The 19,255-nt window shown below is 40.6% G+C and overlaps 1 protein-coding gene, 1 non-coding gene and 1 pseudogene across 2 annotated transcripts in view; all 3 read left to right on the top strand.

Annotated features, from left to right (window-relative positions):
- Nucleotides 1-19,255, top strand: part of GSR (glutathione-disulfide reductase) — a 44,232-nt gene that overhangs the window by 9,494 nt on the left and 15,483 nt on the right. The window contains exons 2-6 of the mRNA XM_019750505.2: nt 7,355-7,381; nt 10,931-11,019; nt 12,467-12,536; nt 15,156-15,303; nt 17,962-18,016. Of these exons, the coding sequence (XP_019606064.1) occupies nt 7,355-7,381; nt 10,931-11,019; nt 12,467-12,536; nt 15,156-15,303; nt 17,962-18,016 (389 nt within the window). The remainder of the gene's footprint in view (nt 1-7,354; nt 7,382-10,930; nt 11,020-12,466; nt 12,537-15,155; nt 15,304-17,961; nt 18,017-19,255) is intronic.
- Nucleotides 3,182-5,182, top strand: LOC109457549 (small ribosomal subunit protein eS6; annotated as a pseudogene).
- Nucleotides 16,394-16,500, top strand: LOC141571473 (U6 spliceosomal RNA). The gene has a single exon (XR_012496201.1). It is a non-coding gene; the product is annotated as a U6 spliceosomal RNA (small nuclear RNA).

Consider the following 19,255-nt stretch of genomic DNA (forward strand, 5'->3'; position numbering starts at 1 on the left):
AATTTTAGTTCCAACCTGTGCTAATACCTCTTGTATCAGTTCATTTTCTCACTTTAGATTCTGCTTTACATGCTATATTTTTTATTTCTTTCTAAAGATGGATGCCTTCCTGACAAACCTTTACTGAAATCTGAACTCTGAAGGTAAAGACAAGGATATTGAACGTTTACTATGTGCCAGGGTGTGATAGTGTGAGTTTTAATAAGAAGTGTGTTTGGTCCTTGTCCCAATTCCTGGCACAGAGTTCCAAAACGCCTTAGAATTTCCCAAGAGATAAGAGTAAACAAGGTGTTTTAACATTCATAATAAACCATTTTCAACGACACCTGAGTTTATGTTAATGAAGTGTCCTTGGGGTCTGGTCGGCAGGGGAACCAGCCTGTGATTTGAGGGTTGGCATTTCAGTCCCACCCTCTTGACCTCTGGGGAGTGGAGAAGGGCTGAAGTTTGAATCTATTGTCAGTGGCCAGTGACTTAATCAATCGTGCCTATGTAAGGAAGCCTCCATTAAAAACCAAAACGGTTGGAATTCAGAGGCTTCTGGATTGGTGAGCACGTGGAAATTCGGGCAGAGTGGTGTTCTCAGCATGGAAGCTCCACATACCTGGCTGTATGCATCTTTTCCACTTGGCTCTTCCTGAATTATATCCTTTTATAATAAACTGGTAATCTAGTAAGTAAAGTATTGTCTGAGCTCTGTGGGATGCTCTAGGAAATAAATTGAACCCAAGAAGAGGGTCTTGGGAACCTCCCATCTAGAGCTGGTTGGTCAGAAGCACAGGTGACAGTTGCACTTGGATTGGCATCTGAAGTGTGGCGGAGGGCCAGCCGTGAGGACTGAGCCCTAAACCTGTGGGGTCTGATGCTGTCTTCAGGTAGATGGTGTCAGAATTGAGTTAAGTGCTTGATGGTGTGTGATTTCAAAAAATAAACAAAAAACATTGGAATTGGTATCAGAATCGTATAGGGACAGATGTCCAGACAACTGCTTATTTCGTTACTGTGGGTGTAAAGCTGATGACACGTGACAGACACAGGGGTCCTTGTACTGGTCACCTGTGGTATGTGTTCCACGCCCCTCCAACAGCCTTGTGCTAAGTAGGTATTCAATATGTGTAGTTGCTGAAAGGAGTTCATGAATCAATAGTGTTTTGCTTAGTAAATCACGACTGGTCCATTTTCTAAGTGCTCCTTTCTCAGACCTACCAGTCTGGAACTATATTTTAGGCTGTGATGGAGGAAAATGGACAGAGGAAACAGCAGGCAACTCTGTGGTGGGGGACAGAAGTGGGGAAACCAGAAGAAGGAAGTTTACTATTCGTTAAAAGCACAGGTGACTTTTTTTGTTTTGTTTTGTTTTTTACAGGTGACGTTCTTGATAGGTACAGTTGTAAATTGACCAAGGTCTTGTTTTACCACTGGCCTGGGCAATATCAAGTTCGTACTTGTCTGGGCAGAACCAATGGAGAGAGGGCCAGCATGAGGGAAAATGGTGAAGCTCCTGAGTTTTGCCACGTGTAACACCAGGCTCTTCACATGTTGCATCCGTGTTTGGTGGGGCCCCTGTCCTCACTGCGAGCCAGTGCTGGCAGGCCAACTGAACAGAAGGATTCTGAACACCAGACTGGAACAGGGCGTTCTCAGAAATGGATTGTCAGTTTGCAAAGGGAGGCAGAGCTTTAGGAATCTCTGACATTGGGTGCACCCAAGAGTGCAAGAAACTGTCTCTATTCCTACAGCTTACAGTGGATAATGGGGGCTCTGCCAAGAAATTTGCCAGGTGGAAAGTGTTGTATGCTTCAGGTCTTATCAGCTCTGTGCACCCTTGGGAAGTCAGAGCCCTGAGAACCCACCACATGAGTGCCCTGCTCTGGGAGGGAAGCTTTCTTTGCTGTCAGTTGATCTGCTTCTGAAAGGGAGCCAGCCGCAGAGGGAGTTTATCTCCTCTCCCTTCCGTATGCCTTTTGTACGATGGGAACCAGCAGACGGCAGAAATAATTCAGGCAGTTCAATGTCATCATCAGATCTGTCATAAATTAGAAAATAGGTGTTTTATATACATTATCTCTGATCTTCTCACAACCTCTATAATGTAAGCATTCTCATTCCTTTCATGGAGGAAGAAACTGAGCTCACAAATCGAGAAACTTACCCACCAGCAGCCAGTAAGTGGGAGGGTTGGGATTCAAACTCATGTCTGTCTGACTACACTTGTGCTCTCTGACAATTCAACGCACACATCCGCCAGAGGATGGGCAAGGAAGGCTGAGGATGACTGTACATAGCTCTCCACTCCTGGCTTCCCCAGCTTCGCAGGTAACACATTGTTCTTCTCTTCCAAGTCAGAGAGGCACCCAATTATCAGTTGTGTTGCACTGAACTGTAACTAGGTTTCTAGAAACAGCAGAAACTCCTGGAGGCCTATAACTAGGAGCTGCCAAAATAGGACAAGTAGTATTTCAGGATCATGGGCTTCCTTTCAGCTATATCCCCAGGACCCAAAATTTGCTGTGCTAGAATACAGATTCTCTGGCCCCCAAAGGTCACAATTTTCCACCACCCTCTTACTGTGATTTACTTGTATTCCCAAGGCTCTGCAATTTTAGGGAATACTGTGATCTGCTGCTGCCCTTGGGCCAGCATCATGGGTTGGCTAAGGGCCTCTCTCTGGTTAGGACCTTAGGCTCCTTGAGAGCAGGGACTATATCCAATTAGTGCTTTCTTTGCATAATGCCTGGCACAAGTCAGTGAGTGCTTGCTTAATCATTACTTCTGAAGGAACGCATGGTTGCAAGTGAAAAAATTTTACACTTGATCTTAGCCAAAAGGCCGAGAAGCGATGCAAGTGAAAAAATTTTAGAAGCCCCAAAGGCAGAAACTTCTAAAAAATAAACCAATATTAGTCATATACTTGGCACCAGGGAAAATCAGGCCATCCTGGCCCTTGGAAGAAGCCTGTTCCAAACTTTTTTTTAAAAATTGCCTTAACTTTCAAGTAGCTTCAAATGTATGGAAGGAGTAAATTGATGATATGTGAGAGTGGTTCTGAACATTTAGTACCATGTGACAATTTGAATTGCTTTTAAAGGTTCCTGGGAAGCTGGAGAAAGCTGACTAGAGGACAGGCAGAGTGTATTTATTTAATATATTGAAATTATCTCTACTTTCGGAGAAACTGTTTTTGGAGCCTGTCCTAGTTGAAGCCTCTTACTGAACTTAAGCTGCAAACTGCAGGATATAAAGGTGTGGAGGGGAAGCTCTTTGCCAAATGAACTGGACAAGGCAGGTCTCGTGATAAAATCATCCCACGTGGGGCTGGGATTACTCTTCCCACAGGGTTCAGCTGCCTTCCTCTTCTGTTCTCCCACCCAGGAAATACCTGCCATCCCCCTTCCTTAGATTGGCTCACTCCGACTTTCCCCATGACTTTGTCAAACACTTGGGGGTTGAGAAATAGGATAGCCTCTGCTTACTCAGATGTGAGGCCAGTCTAGGGAGAAAGCCATCAGTTATTCTCATTGCTGGTGCCAAGTGCTTTCTGAAGGGTGTGCTTGTAGTGCTGCAGCTACAGGTGTTGATTTCTTTTATTAGGCTTGAATTCCATACTCTTCTCTCAATCCTCTGAGTTCTGGCTTCCGTTGCCTTATGAATCCTTATTGTAGCATAAGCTCATACAAAATCCAAGCCCACAACTAGACAGTATATGACCTCTTTCTAGGAAAAAAAATCCCACATGACTGATAACTTGAGAATTCTATAGAAACATAACTCATTCCTTTTAATTCCTGAGTGCAGAATAATAGCAAATAAGGGGATCATAATGAAATTGTTAGCAAATAGAATTTGGAACAACTAGAGGAATAGAAGATTGCTATTTAATAAGACCCCCTCTTTCAAACATTTGTGATCTCAATGAGATTTGGGCAAGTTCCTTTCAATCTAGCATTTCATATGAAGTTCCTTGGCAAATGTGTATGAAGTTTAGTTTTCAGTGCAGGACACCCAGAAAATATTCTGCTATAAGAATAGGCTTGTATTCTTCGGGCATGCAGAGAGCCAACGTCGTTCCTTATGGTCGTGATCAGCAGAGCTATAAGCACCTGATATAAACTATGTCTAGAAGGCATTTGTTTCCATATTTTAAAAAAAATAACTGTATAATAGAAAATACTAGACAAGAAAGATCAAAGAATCATCCATCTAAATTCAACTATCCAGGTAAAATCCTTTTGGTTTATTTGTTTATCTAAGTGAATTATACAAGTAATGAATGATGGTATTCCCATTATAAAAAAGCATATAGAGCTCTTTTTCATGGCGCTTTGGAGGCCGTCGGCTGCTTCAGGATGAAGCTGAACATTTCTTTCCCAGCCACTGGCTGCCAGAAAATCATTGAAGTGGAAGATGAACACAAACTTCATATATTTTATGAGAACATGGGGCCACGGAAGTTGCTGCTGATGCTCTGGGTGAAGAATGGAAGGGGTATGTGGTTCGAGTCAGTGGTGGGAATGACAAACAAGGTTTCCCCAGGAAGCGGGGTGTCTTGACCCATGGCCATGTCCGCCTGCTCCTGAGTAAGGGGCATTCCTGTGATAGACCAAGGAGAACTGGAGGAGAAAGCAAAAATCTGTTCAAGGTTGCATTGTGGATGCCAGTCTGAGTGTTCTCAACTTGGTCGTCATGAAAAAAGGGGAGAGAGATATTCCTGGTGTCACTGATACAGCTGTGCCTCGTTGCTGGGGGCCAAAAGGCGCTAATAGAATCGCAAACTTTTCAGTATCTCTAAAGAAGACGATGTCCACCAGTATGTTGTGAGAAAGCCCCTAAACAAAGAAGGTAGGAAACCTGGGACCAAAACACCCGAGATTCAGCGTCCTGTTACTCCACGCGTCTTGCAACACAGAGCGTATTGCTCTGAAGAAACAGCGTACTAAGAAAAATAAGGAAGAGGCTGCAGAATATGCTAAATTTTTGGCCAAGAATATGAAGGAGGTCAAAGAAAAACACCAGGAACAAATTGCCAAGAGATGCAGGCTGCTCTCTCTGAGAGATTCTACCTCTGAATCCAGTCAAAAATGAGATTTTCTAAGAGTAACAAATCAATAAGATCAGACATTTTTAAAAAACGCATGTAGAGTAAAATTTGAAGGTGTTTTCCCTTCCCAGAAGTGATAGGTGTTAACATTTTGGAGTATTGCATTAAATTGTTTAAATGCATGTGTATATATATATATATGCAAGTTGAAACATGGAATACATATTGTTCTGCAGCTTTCCTTTTGTTACTTACTGTTTTATCTTAGAGCTCTTTCCGTAACAGTACACAGAAGTCTTCTTTATCCTTTTAAATGACTGCAATGTACACAGGCTCAATGTACAAAAATTTCCCTACAATAATGCTTCCCTATTGATGGATAGTTAACTTGTTTCCAGTTGCTCACTGTGGCAGCACAGATGGAGACATCCTTATACAGGTATCTTTGGGCACTTGAGCATCATATGTGACTATTTCTGTAGGACACATTCCTAATTGTAGACTTGCTGGACAAAATAGTGTGTGCTTTCTAACACTGGTATGGTCAATCCTGGTATTATATTTTTACCAATAGATTTAAAATATTTCATTATTTAGATTACCTTTTATCCTTAATTTTAAAAAAAAGTACTTTGCTGTTGAAGCTTGCTTTTTTTTACTTTTATTACATACTTATTTTTCTATATGATAACTAACAGTAGGGAAATGATTATACCTACATAGTGTGTTTGGATATAACATCATATTTGTGCATTTAGGCCCTCTACAGCTTAGATTACCCCTTTAGGCTAAATGCCTAGAAGTAGTCATAAGTCAGTCATTCTTATGAAATCTGACATGTATTTAGGTTTTCTTAAGTTTCTTTACTCATGGTTGATCAATATCCTAAGTTCCATGTCATATACAGTACCTTATTTTTTGTGCTTTTGGTAAATTTTCACCAGTATCTAAATATTTAGTCTTTACTGTGTGCCAGTGCACATGAGTGAACATACTGATTTTTTTTAAGGATATGCAGCTGATACCGTGTTTAAATCTCATAACTTCATTATAGTGGCCAAGACACATCATCAACACCTCCCACTTAGGATTTATAAGGTTAAAGGGTACCTGAAATACACATTACATGGCAGGTTTCTAGAGCTAGGGAGTCTGTAATTTGCCCTTCAAAGAGAATGGGGTTGATGTAGTCCTCCTGAAACCAGCCCCTCTGCTAAGTGGTTACCCATTTGGTCAAGTTCAAATTTCTTCACCCTCAAGGCAGTTTCCATCAATCTTACTCTTAACCAGCTTTTATTTTTTTTAAGTTATTAATTTTAGGATGTGATTAAAATCAAATAAATTGATGTAAATAAAAGTTTGTGTGTAAACTTATACCGTGTTTCCCCCAAAATAAGACCTAGCCGGACTATCAGCTCTAATGCGTCTTTTGGAGCAAAAATTAATATAAGACCCAATACTGTATTATATTATATTACACCCGGTCTTATCTTATATTAAAATAAGACCGAGTTTTATATTAATTTTTGCTCCAAAAGATGCATTAGAGCTGATGGTCTGGCTAGGTCTTATTTTCGGGAAAACACGGTATCACAACTTGTTTACCTCCCAAGGGTTCCCTTGGGAGGAGTTGCTCTCTAGTCTGTGTAACAGGCATTAATAGTTATTTTCTTAAACAACTGATTAGTTTTCACATGAAATCTGACAAGTGTTTGTGTTTTCCTTTTTGACTACGAGAAGGCTAAGAGTCAAATTTGTGGTCTATCTCTAGTAAGTATATGACTTGATAGCACAGATGAACCTTACTGCTTCTTTCATCATTGTCCTGTGGTCCAGAAGAATGTAGATTTCCACTAGAGGTTTTCCCAAAGGGGACATTCTGGGTGTTTTACCCAGGATATTCCATAGTAAGTTTCCCAGATATCCCCTAGGACCGCTGTTCCAATGGTTCAGTTGCCCTTATTCAGCTGGTGGGTCCTGTCCATGCTGCTATTTCTGTTCTGCTGCTTCCTTCTGGGTGCAAGCTCAGGCTTCTGCCGTCCCTTGACCTGTCCCATCAGTGAGTGCATGGCCTTCTGGAAATGGAATTGTTCTCTCTCACTTGCTTTTCCTAAGAAAATACTGATGAGTAAAATTATCTGCCTCATCACACAAGAAAAATGTTCATCTTTCCTAACTCTATAATAGAAAAACTGAAATAAATGTAGAACTCATGGAAGTCTCCTGGGTTGATGCTTGGGGTTCATTTCTTACAGGTTTGTTTGATGGTTTGAGTTTAATATTATTAAAATATGTCCTTTTTAAATTTTTTTCTAGGTGAATGTCGGATGTGTACCCAAAAAGGTAGGATTTTTATTTCTCTTTCCTTCCACACTCTTTTGATGTATTTGGTAAATCATGATCAGAATAAAGTTGTTTCCAAACGTATCAGTTAAAATTCTTTCTGCAAAAAATAACTGAGAGACCAATTCAAAGTGGCTTAAACAATAGGAAAGTTTTTGTTTGTATTTTTAAATGTCAGTTATTAAAGAGGGAAACAAAGAAGCCTGGAGATAGGCTGTTTCTGAGATAGGCTTAGCACTTAGGAGGTATCTGAAAGGCCCCGGGCTTCTTTCTGTCTTTCCATTCTGATGTCCTAGGTGTATAACCAACAGTAAATCCCCTGCCTGGTGGCCACAGGATGGCTCCCGGAGCTGAGGCGGGATGCCCTCACTCAGCACTGTTTCTGCAGGTTCCTTCACGTTCTCCTGGCCAGGACTGAGCTACCCCTGCAGGGGAGCCTGGGGGAGAGGGGAGGGGCAGCTGGAGAGAGAACCACAGAGATATTAGCTCCTGGACACTAATTGCATGCAAAAGAAATCCATCCTGGACATTCGCCATGTGGTAAATTCTCAACATGGTGATAAAGTGACCAAATTCTTGTGGGGGCACAGTGGGGAGGTAACCAGGAATAGAGCACAGTGTCTGGTCTCAAACTTCGGATGGTCTAGAAGGAACTAAGACCAACAAAACATCCGTAGTCATGACATAAAAGAAAAGAACTATCCATCTGCACAGGATAGCTTTTTCTCAGTAGGGAGAGCCAGCCAGGCAGTCAAGTTTGTATCTAGCTCTCAGCCCGAGTGTGAATATGACCCAGACCAGGTGGATGATAGTGGCAGGTGGATGCTCCTCCCACACGTGGCTCTGGTTAACTACCTGGACTTGTGGGGTGACTTCCCAGAGGGTGGGATGTTTGCCTCAAGCCATCTGGTCTTTTACCTGCTCCCGTGCCTCTAAATCAGTTTTCCCCAGGGAGACTAGGACTGGGTAAAGATTGTCAAAGGTGTGTGTGTGTGTGTTTAGGAAGGGAGGTTTGTTTTTAAACACAGAAATCAATTTCCCTATAAATTGCCCACGTTAAAATAATGTAACATGTGACTTCGGGTATCTTACGGCCACTCTAAAATTGAATTTCTCAAGTTGCTTGAATGACATTTCTGGGTATAGTATTTGGATACCTTTATGCTAAGCGGTCTGTTGATAGAGTTGCTATGTACTTGCCTTCTAGTCCCTGTCTTTGCTGTTCTAGAAATTCAAGTTGATTGGTTCACTCAGGAGTGATCAGACAGATTAGTGAAATGATTACCCAAAATGACGAAGAATTGTTTTTATAAAACGATACATTGATTTATTAGTTTAGAGTGAGTGAGATTACATCTGGGCCTAGTAATTAGGACTGGTCGTCAGCACAGGACAGCTTTTTCTCAATAGGGAGACCCAGTTGTCACACTAAATTATCTAGTGAAATCTTAAGTATTTCCATTCAGTTCTAGAGCTTCATGGATTCTCAGTACCATTCTGATTTTTGGCCCTAAAAGCTACAATGTGGTGTAGGTCACATTGAATAAATTCATCTTTGCCTGTGATGAAGAGGAAGAAATGACCGCTCTTATTTCCAATGCTGTCTTGTGCTTATACTTGCAAATAATTTTACTTCTCATTTGAATGTACTTTCAAAACATGTTATAATCCCAAGCTTACAACCTTTTGTTACTGAGATTACATTTTCAGTTGGTAGCTTTTTGGTATGAAGCCAATATCCTGATCTCATCATGACGCATACCCAAATTTAATTCCAGAAAGGTTTTCTGTAATCTGTTATTATGGTAGATTTTTTTTTTTTCCTCTTAGGGAAATTTCTTTTTTTCTGTGAGACATTTTTCCTCAATTTTCTTTTCATCTTAGATTTTGGAATCTGTTATGCTTGGAGTATGTAATTACGGATATATGAATTATGTAAATTAATTGAAAGGTGGTTTTATGTAGTTTAAACCAATTGTGGTAGCAAATCTGGTATTGACTGTTGCTACTTCATTATTTTAAAATACCATCTGGGGGCAGCCGGTTGGCTCAGTTGATTAGAGCACGATGCTCGTAACACTAGGGTTGCCGGTTCGATACCTGCATGGGCCAGTGTGAGCTGCACCCTCCACAACTAGATTGAAACAGCTACTTGACTTGGAGCTGATGGGTCCTGGCAAAACACACTTAAAATAAATGTTTTTAAAAAGTTAAAAAAAAATATCTTACACTATTAAAAAAAGTTTAAAAAGAAAAGAATACCATCTGGGCTAATACTGGCATAGTTGCCTGAATTTGTAATATTTTGTTCTGATATGATATTATGTTTGACTTAACCCTTCTCTTATGATCACTTGTACTAGACATTTACCTTATATTTTTATAGGACTCTACTAATTTCAAAATGCTTTTGTATTCTTGAAGATAGTTGGTAATTGCCTGTCGTTTTGTAGAACAGACTTAAGTCTAGAGTAGCTGCGCCCTGCAGAAGCGTAGAGGGAATCATCAGTAGAGAAGGAACTGGATGGTGGGGCAGCTACCACCTTGATTTTGTCTGAGCCTAAAAGCCCAATGCAGTTCATACAGAGGCACTCTCTCCAGAGGTGTCTGATGCTATAGCATTGTACATACTACAAATTGGAAGTAAATACATACTCAGGAAAATATAAGGTATTGTGATGTTTCTTAAAATTACACAATTTGTGGTATTGATACGTCTTTCGTATGCATTGTTTAAGATAAAGAATCTAGTAGATAAAATGGTTAATTTTATAGTATATGAATTTTACCTCAATAAAAAATCAGAATGCAGCATTCATCAATTTATTCATCTTTAGCCACAAAGGGAGAAAGGTGCAAAGAAGCAATGTTAAGCCTTGTCAGAAATGGAGTGTAAGACTTGCCTGACAAAGAAAAATGGTAGTTTGTCCTCTAGAGTTCTGGATGCCAGTGTGAATTCAGTTATCATGATGATCAGTTGGCATTAAAAGGCCTTTACAGATTATAGGCTACATTCCACAAGAGACGCATTGAACTGTTGAGTTCCAGATGTCTAATTGCATACGTCTTACAAGGCCACATTTGTAGTTACTGAATACATAATATGAATTCATCCTCTTAAAGTTTTCAGCCCTCAACTTTCCTTAATAAGCTTCCTTCCAAATCACTTTACTGTAAAGTTACTGATGCAGTTCCATTTCCTAGAACTAGGCCCAAAAGGCAGGGCTGAAAAAAATCTGAAACTTGAAAAGTGAATGTAAGCAGTAATAAAGGTTACTGGAAGAGCTATGAGGCTTATAATATCCTGCTTTTACAGAGTTTACAAACTAGGGAAATGAACCATCAAACTAATTTTTCCCCAACATTTCAGAAGTCTACCTGTAAAATCTACGTGGTTATACTTTTGAACTCTCTCTTTTAAATGTTTAGTTTTCTTTTAAATTTAAAGATCGGTATTTTTATCTGCTTATTCTATAGTTACCTTTCATTCCTGATTTCTCTTTTCCCTCAGAACTCATGCATTACTGTTTTGGGTACTTTTTTTGACAGGTAATGTGGAACACAGCTGTGCACTCCGAATTCATTCATGACCATGTTGATTATGGCTTTCAGAGTTGTGATAGTAAATTCAATTGGCGGTAAGTGTTGATAATATTTTTCATAATTAAATGAGCCATAAAGTTTTGCGGGGGTGTTAATTGTGGTGAAATATATATAACATAAGCTTTTAGAAGTGATGGATGTGTTTATGGCCTTGATTGCAGTGATGGCTTTACAGATGTATACTTATCTCTATAAGTTGTGTACATTAAATGTATACACATAAAAACACACAACATAAAATGTCCATTTTAGCCTTTTTTCCCCCTTTTTTTATCTCCCTCCCCCCCCCCTCCGCAGTTCAAGCCATTGTTATTCTCAGTCTAGTTGTGTAGGACACAGCTCCCTGTCCCATGCTGGTGTTATGAGCCTTGCGCTCCCCCCGGCTGAGGCAGTTGGTTGCTGGTCATCGGTCATTGGTAGGCTGCTCACAGCAGCTCTCGCCGGCTGCTGGCTGGTTCACAATCTTAGCTATAGAGGGCACAGCTCACTGGCCCCTGTGGGAATCAAACCGGCAACCTTGGCATTAGGAGCACAGAACTCCAACCACCTGAGCCACTGGGCCAGCCCATTTTAGCCATTTTTAAGTTGTCCAGTCAATGGCATTAAGTATATTCATAGAGTTGTGCAACTGTTACCACTGTCCATTTCCAGAGCTTTTCCACAAACCCAAACAGAAGCAGTGCTTTTAATGTACCCATTAAACAATAACTCCTGTTCGTTTCTCCCCACCCCTGGGATCTCTAGTCTACTTTCTGTTTCTATGAATTTGCCTATTCTAGGCACTTCATACGATATATGTCCTTTAATGTCTGGCTTATTTCACTTAGCATAATGTTTTCAAAGTTCGTGTTATAGCATGTGTCAGAATTTCAATCCTTTTTAAGGCTGAATGATATTCCTTTATATTTATATGCCATAATTTGTTTATCCCTTCATCCTTCAGTGGACTGCTGGGTTTTTTTTCTACCCTTTGTCTGTTGTGAATAATCATAATGCTATGAACATTGGCCTACAAGTTCATGCTTTCAATTATTTTGGGTCTATACCTGGGGGTGGAATTGCTGGGTCATATGGCAATTTTGTTTTTAACTTTTTAAGGAGGTGCCATAAACTTTTTGAAGCCGTCAAATTTTCTTTTTTTACATTTTGCAAATTTATTCATTTATTCAACCAATATTGAGTGGCCAGCAGGTACTAGGCATTGTGCCAAAGCTCTACTCTTTGTCTTCTATGCAAAGAACATTTTAATTTCCAGACCATGGATGCCAACTGAACATTCTCCATGGAGTAGAATAGAGGTTCTCTACATAGGGAAAGCAGACAGACACGGGGGGAGGGTGACTGTCTTCAGAGACATTCACCAAGGGGTTCTTGTTGACTGTCATTCTCTCTGCTCAGGGGGGTGGTCAGGCACAGATGCCCTCGTTACTAACTGAAAGAGGGGAATCCTGTTTCTCAGTACTGACTCCGGTTTCACTGCAGTGTTATAAAGGAAAAACGGGATGCCTATGTGAGCCGCCTGAACACCATCTATCAGGATAACCTCACCAAGGTGAGTGCTGGGTTTTGAGCTTTGAGAAGGAGCTATTCTCTGCTAGAGTATGCTAGCAAGTCTGCCCAGACTAAAACGTAGCCATGGCATATATCTCTTGTTTCTGTTACTTCTTTTGTGATGAATGATTTTGAGGTTGACCTATCAGAGAGAAGTCTCTGACTCCATAGGTCAGCCTCTTTTCTACAGAGAGTGGGCAATCTGTGCCAAAGTTGGTAGACCAGGTCTCATCTGATGGCTGTACCTTGAGTCAGTCTGGCCCTCCACTTGGTTCCAGAAGCTAAACACAGAAGAGATTGCTTATTTCCGTTTATTAAAATCGGGAGCATTATCTGGCGGGAAACCTGCCATTGTTCATTTGCTCAGAGCACCCTCCTTTTTGGTGGCTAGATGTCCTCAAATTATGGTTCAGCAGGTTGTTTTTGTGTGAATGAAATCTCATCAAGAAAATAGGGCAAAGGTATTTGCCTTCAGCAAATATATGTTGTCCTTCACGAGCTTGAGGCCTTTTCCACCTCAGTGCTTAGATGCCGTAGCTCTCCCACCCAGGACTATGCTGGAGACATTGACAAACTGCACCATCCAAGTCTCCTTTTTCTTTTTCTTTTTTCTTTTTTTTTTAGGACTTTTTTGGGGAACAGTGTGTACTTCCAGGACTTTTTTTTCCAAGTCAAGTTGTTGTCCTTTCAATCTTAGTTGTGGAGGATGCCATTCAGCTTCAAGTTGTCCTTTCAGTCCCAGCTGTGAAGGGCGCAGCTCTGCTCCAGGTCCAGTTGCCGTTGCTAGTTGCAGGGGGCACAGCCCACCATCCCTTGCGGGAGTCAAGAAATCGAACCGGCAACCTTGTGGTTGAGAGGACGCACTCCAACCAACTGAGCCATCCGGGAGCTCAGCGGCAGCTCAGCTCAAGGTGCCGTGTTCAATCTTAGTTACAGGGGGCACTGCCCACCATCCTCGAGGAGTTGAACTAGCAACCTTGTGGTTGAGAGCCCACTGGCCCATGTGGGAATTGAGTAGCCTTCGGAGTTAGGAGCATGGAGCTCTAACCACCTGAGCCATCGGGCCAGCCAAGTCGCCAAGTCTTCTTTTTCTTGATGGCATATATCCTGCCACTCTTCGTTTGCCTTTTTGGTCTCACTTTGCAGTTTCTAATACTTCATTGTAGTTTAGATTATATTTAGATTGGTAGATTATTGATGATATTTGTGCCACAGTAATCTCATAAGCAGCATGTTTATAAACCAATTTTTAGGGTTAGTTACTTCTACAGATGGCTAACCTCATGTATCTTTTTCTTGATTCTTATCATTTGTTGGGTTTATTTTTTGGAGGGTAAAATTTTCCTGGCCTTAATTCCCAACTCAAGGGGGAAATATTTGGGGGCCGTCAGTGCCCCAGGCATGACAACAAGAGATTTTAAGGCTACTGGGTATGAGTATAGAGATACTACTTGCTATATACTAAAACACCCACATCAATTTTTTTTTCTAAAGTAGAGCTAGCTAAAATGCAAAAGAGATAAGAAAATGTCTCAAGAAACAACATTTTTAAATACAAATCTTGGTGTGTAGTGAGATTTACTATGACCTCATAGGGAAGGAATTATAGTTGACCCAGAAATTCTTAATAGAAAGAGAAACTTTCTGTCAAATATCCTAGGAAATAAAAATTTCATCAGTTTCTTCTCCAAACTATTATCTACATTATTGCCACTTGATTCATCCTCCCTTTTATCAGGCACCCCACAGAAAATCATTACCTCCCGAAGAAAGGTTTTTCTGGATGCTTTTGTCATTGATCTTGATTCATCTTGATTAAGCAAGGTACCTACAGAACGGGCCTGCAAGGGTGATTGGAAATGAGGCGTTAACCCAGTTCCAAACCAACCATGTTCCAAAATGTTAAAAACATTCTCTTCTGTGATCCTACTTGCATGATTCCATTATGCTTGTAAAGTGCCCACATTTGCATGCTAATACATGTGTCATGGCTGGCAGAAGCTTGTCACCCAGCAAACTCCAATCCCCAAATCTAGGCCCTGGCACAGAGGATTTCAGTAAGAGCCAATGAAGAGTCTTGGGTTCTCAACATCTCTAGCATAGAACTTCATTGTCATGCAATTTTGTGGTATTCTTTCCATTTTGTTTAATGAAACGGAAGCATTGTCTTTTCTTCCCTTGGCTGAGTATTTCTCTTTTGCCTTCTTTACCCCCTTCGTCTTTATCCTTTTGTCTTTTTCAGCCTCTGTCCTTCCTCCAGACATAGCATTCTTTAGTGCATTTTCATTGCAAGTGAGCAAGACTTTCTCCCTCAACTCCTAGGGGCAAAGATGTAATCTTTTTCCTTGGGGGGCGGGGTGACTTGCATATCTTTTTTGGTCTCTGGGTTTTGGCCCAAGGTAGCAGTCTTTTTACTGTACACTTCCAGAATTGAATAGCAAGGCCTTACCTAAGTATCAGTTAACAGAAGCTCTGCAGAAACTAGAACATTGAGAATTGTCTTGGCCTCAGCAAACCCAAAGTTAAAATCCTCAGCAGAGAAATGGAAAGATCTGATAAGTGGCAACACATATTTTTGCTTTATCTTAAGGACAGACTAATATCATTGTTCCTTCTCCAGTCCCATATAGAAATCATCCATGGCCATGCAGCATTCACATGTGATCCCAAGCCCACAGTAGAGGTCAGTGGGAAAAAATACACTGCTCCTCACATCTTGATTGCAACAGGTGGTGTGCCCTCACGTCCTCAGGAGAGCCAGATCCCAGGTGAGTCTCAGCTCCCATTGTGTTCAACCTTATAAGCCATGCTATACCTACCAGTTCTTTCTTTGGGACAAGGCCATGAGAAGTCTCTGCAGAACCTAAACGTAATTGGCTTAAGTGGTGCTTAGTGACGGAACAAAGACAGGTATTTCTTCCAGCTCCAGGCTCATACATACCATAAGGAGCATGGGGAGAAAGATCAGTGAGAGGTTCATCCTGTCCTTCTCAGCAGGGTAGAGATTGTTTCCAGACTCGGTTTATCAGATGGGTTGTTATTCACAAGACACATGATATATGTACTGTTTTGTTTAAGAGAGAGGAATGTTTAGGGATGTAACGTAATTACCTAATTAAGCCTTCTGTATATACATATTTTTCTCATATAGAGAATAATAAAATCAAATCAGTAAGAATCTCAGGTAGTTCTATCTGCCTTTACATTTTATACACACAGGGATGAATCATGAACATACAGCCTTATTCTCTTACAAGAAACATTGTCCATGTCTTTATCCCCCAACTAGATCGTGAGGTCTTTGTGGATGGTGATCATTGTTTATATATCTTTTGTATCCATGGGTTGGCTTCATAAGACACACAACCAATCTGAGTTTATATGGAAAAAAATTGAGTCTGTATGCATTTATGTAATTTTTTTCTTTCTTGAGAGAGAATCCATAAATTTTCACCAGCTTTTAAAGGGATACATGATCTCCAAGAGGTTAAGAACAACTGTAAAAGACATAAAGGGATGGTTCTCACATAACTTAAAATTTAGTTAAGAAGATTGGACATAAGCATCCTGATATAGAACAATCTCTAAAATTGATTGTGAAATGAAAGAAAGCAAGGTGTGCGACAGTGTGTGTTCTATAATTTGTGTCGTTTCAAAAAGGCAGGGAGACAGTATGTGCTCTAGAACGTGTCTGGAGCGATACTCAAAGCCCTGCAATGCTGACTTCTTACAAAGAGAGGACTAGAGGTCTGAGGTGGGAAACAGGCCTGCTTTTCACTAGATGCTCCGTTGTACTTTTTCATTTTTTAACGTGCACCTTTATTAATTAACAACATAAGATAAAAACAAATACAAAGAGAGCTCGCTTCGGCAGCACCTATACTAAAATTGGAACGTTACAGAGAAGATTAACATGGCCCCTGCGCAAGGATGACACGCAAATTCGTGAAGCGTTCCATATTAAAAAAACAAAACAAAAACAAATACAAAGAAAATAAAAGGTAAATGTTACAAGGTGATTCCCAGACAGTGAGGGTTGGGGTCCTCAATGGTGGGACAGATTATTATGGGCTGGCATGAACCAAAAAGAATTTCCAGGAAAGGGGAGTTATGTGCTGAGGAAAAAAAAAAGGAAAACTCAAAGAGCCAGTGAGGAATAAAAATGTCACTGAAGGACATTCAACCAGCTCCGCCAGTTTTTCTAACATTGAAAATTCTGGAGGCGAATACATTAAGCTGAGACTGGAAGCGGGTTAGGACCAAATTGTGTGACTTGCAAAGTATATTAAGGAATCTAGGATTCACAACAACTGGGGCAAATAATTATTAGCTTTTCAATAAGGTAGTAGTAAGATCTAAGTGATAATTTTAGAAAACTAATCTGACAGTGACTTACAGAGGAGGGAGATCAGTTAGAAAGCTCTGGCAATAGCCAGGAGGTGAAGACACGGTGCTGAACTACAGCGTTAGATCTGACATGTGATGGAAAAGCTCAGTTCAGTTCTGCAGACAGTTACTGAGCCGCTGCTACATGTCAGGTACCAGAGAAGAGAACAGGCACAAAAGACTCAGAGAAGGAAGAATTCGTTACTGTATTTCATTGATTCCAAGACACATTTAAAAAAAATTTTTTTCGACTCAGAGAAGGAAGAATTCGTTACTGTATTTCATTGATTCCAAGACACATTTAAAAAAAATTTTTTTCAACACCTCTGAAATCAGGATGTGCCTTTTAATCTTGGGGTCTTGGATTTGGCATAGTGCAATATTCTTAATAACTGATGCAATATAAGGGGGCGTTGAGAGAAGGAATCACAGATTGGCAACTCAATACTTCACCTGGAGTATTCGTGGAAGGTGGTCCCTTTAAGTGAAGTGGTAAACTTGAGCGAGGGATGTGGTTTGGGATATAAAGTTAAGGTTCAGTTTTAAATATACTGAGTTCGAGGCAGAATTTCGGAATTGTATAATGAGACAGTTAGAAATTTGGAACTGGAACTTGGGGAGAAGGTCAAAACTAGGACTATGTATTTGGAAGTCCTCCACAATGAGGGGAGAATTGGTTGAAACCTTTGAAGACAAAGGCAGAGAGAGAAGAGGGCCAAAGCTGAGCCAAGGGGTCCCCGCCTACATGTTGGGGTGGGAGAGTGAAGCAGAGAGTCTGTTCATGAGAGCTGAGAAAATTTTAGTTCCTCAGAGAAATTTGATAGATATTTAATCATCACAACAGTTATTTCTAGAGAGAAAGTAAAAATGTGGACTCAGGGAAGACTTGGTTGGCAGCTTCCCAAGTGAGGACTTTAGCAAAACATATCAAAACAGAGAGTGTGATGGTTGAAAAAGTATTGGGTCTTGCATAACATGTTGTGATTATTTTCCAAGGGAAAGCTCATTCTGGGTAACCTACATTGCATTTTCCTACATAGGTGCCAGCCTAGGAATAACCAGTGATGGATTTTTTCAACTGGAAGAATTGCCTAGGTAAGCTGGTTTCCTTCCTGAGCTCAGTGTTCATTCTCCCTCAGTCTCTCCTGCTGACATTTCTCCTCCCTCCCCCTGTCCCTCCAATAAATGCAGGCATTTCCTGAATTCTGTTCTCCTACCTCTTCTCTTTTTATGACCTCGGGTATCTCATACACTAGTACCCCTCGTTAAGTGACTCGCATCTTTCATGCTTTTGGTCAGAGGCCATTGCAGAGCTTTTAGAACCAGAATCAAATAGAGGGTGGTTTTAAAGAATAAATGGGAAAGCCTTAAGATTGTCTTCTTTCTTCATCTTGATACAGTATCAATTGATAACGTTTCTTAAGTAACTGTGGTTTTCCAAGCAGCTAGTGCAGAGGGATCTCCATAAATGGAGGCTCTGTCAGTTTCACAAAAACGGATTTTCTGAAATCGTTCTTTATACATACGTGTTTACCCAGATAACCTTACGAATCTTCTGTCATGGGTTTAGATACTAGAGAGAAAAATGACAATGAGGGAGAGTGTTTCTCTCATTTGAAGAAGCTGCCAGTTGGACGCTTCCTCGGTTAGAGGGATCCTCCTGTCCCTCATGAAAAGAGGTGACACCCAGGAACTGGAGGAGGGACCCTTTTGGCCCAGGGACTAGCTTTTATCTCCTTCTGAGAAACACTCACTCTGGAGTCAGTATTGCTCAACTCTGCTGCTCCCTCAGTGGTGCTGCCAATCCAGTTTGAGGTCTTCTTAATCCTGTGCTTTTAGAAAAGTCTTTGTAGAAGCTGACTAATAATCCATGCCTATCCCTTTACCTTAAGTCACCTCGAGCCACAGTTAGTAAGGGACAGGAGGGTTTCTTTGCAGTTTCATAGCTGTGGTGAAAATGTCCTATTAAGATATTCAGATCAAGCAATCTTTTGATTTTGAGGAAAGCAAACAGTCTTTTTAGATTTTCTGTCTGCAGGGCATGGAAATGTGTTAAGAGAACCACCTTTCTTCCCTCATGATCTAATGGTTTTGTTTTAGGGTTGAATGATATGACATACCTGAGAATATGAATTATATCATCCAGACAAGACGAGTCATGACCACATTTCTCAGACCAGAAATGTGGTCATGACTCGTCTTGTTTGGATGATGTAATTCAATCTAGACTTGCCCTGAAAGATATTTTATTATACATATCTGTTTTGAATGTTTTAAAATCATTTATTAAACTTGCATTGCTAGCAATAAAATAATTGGAATGAATTTATGCGT

Source organism: Rhinolophus sinicus, linkage group LG04 (assembly GCF_036562045.2).
Source record: "Rhinolophus sinicus isolate RSC01 linkage group LG04, ASM3656204v1, whole genome shotgun sequence".
Lineage (NCBI taxonomy): Eukaryota > Metazoa > Chordata > Mammalia > Chiroptera > Rhinolophidae > Rhinolophus > Rhinolophus sinicus.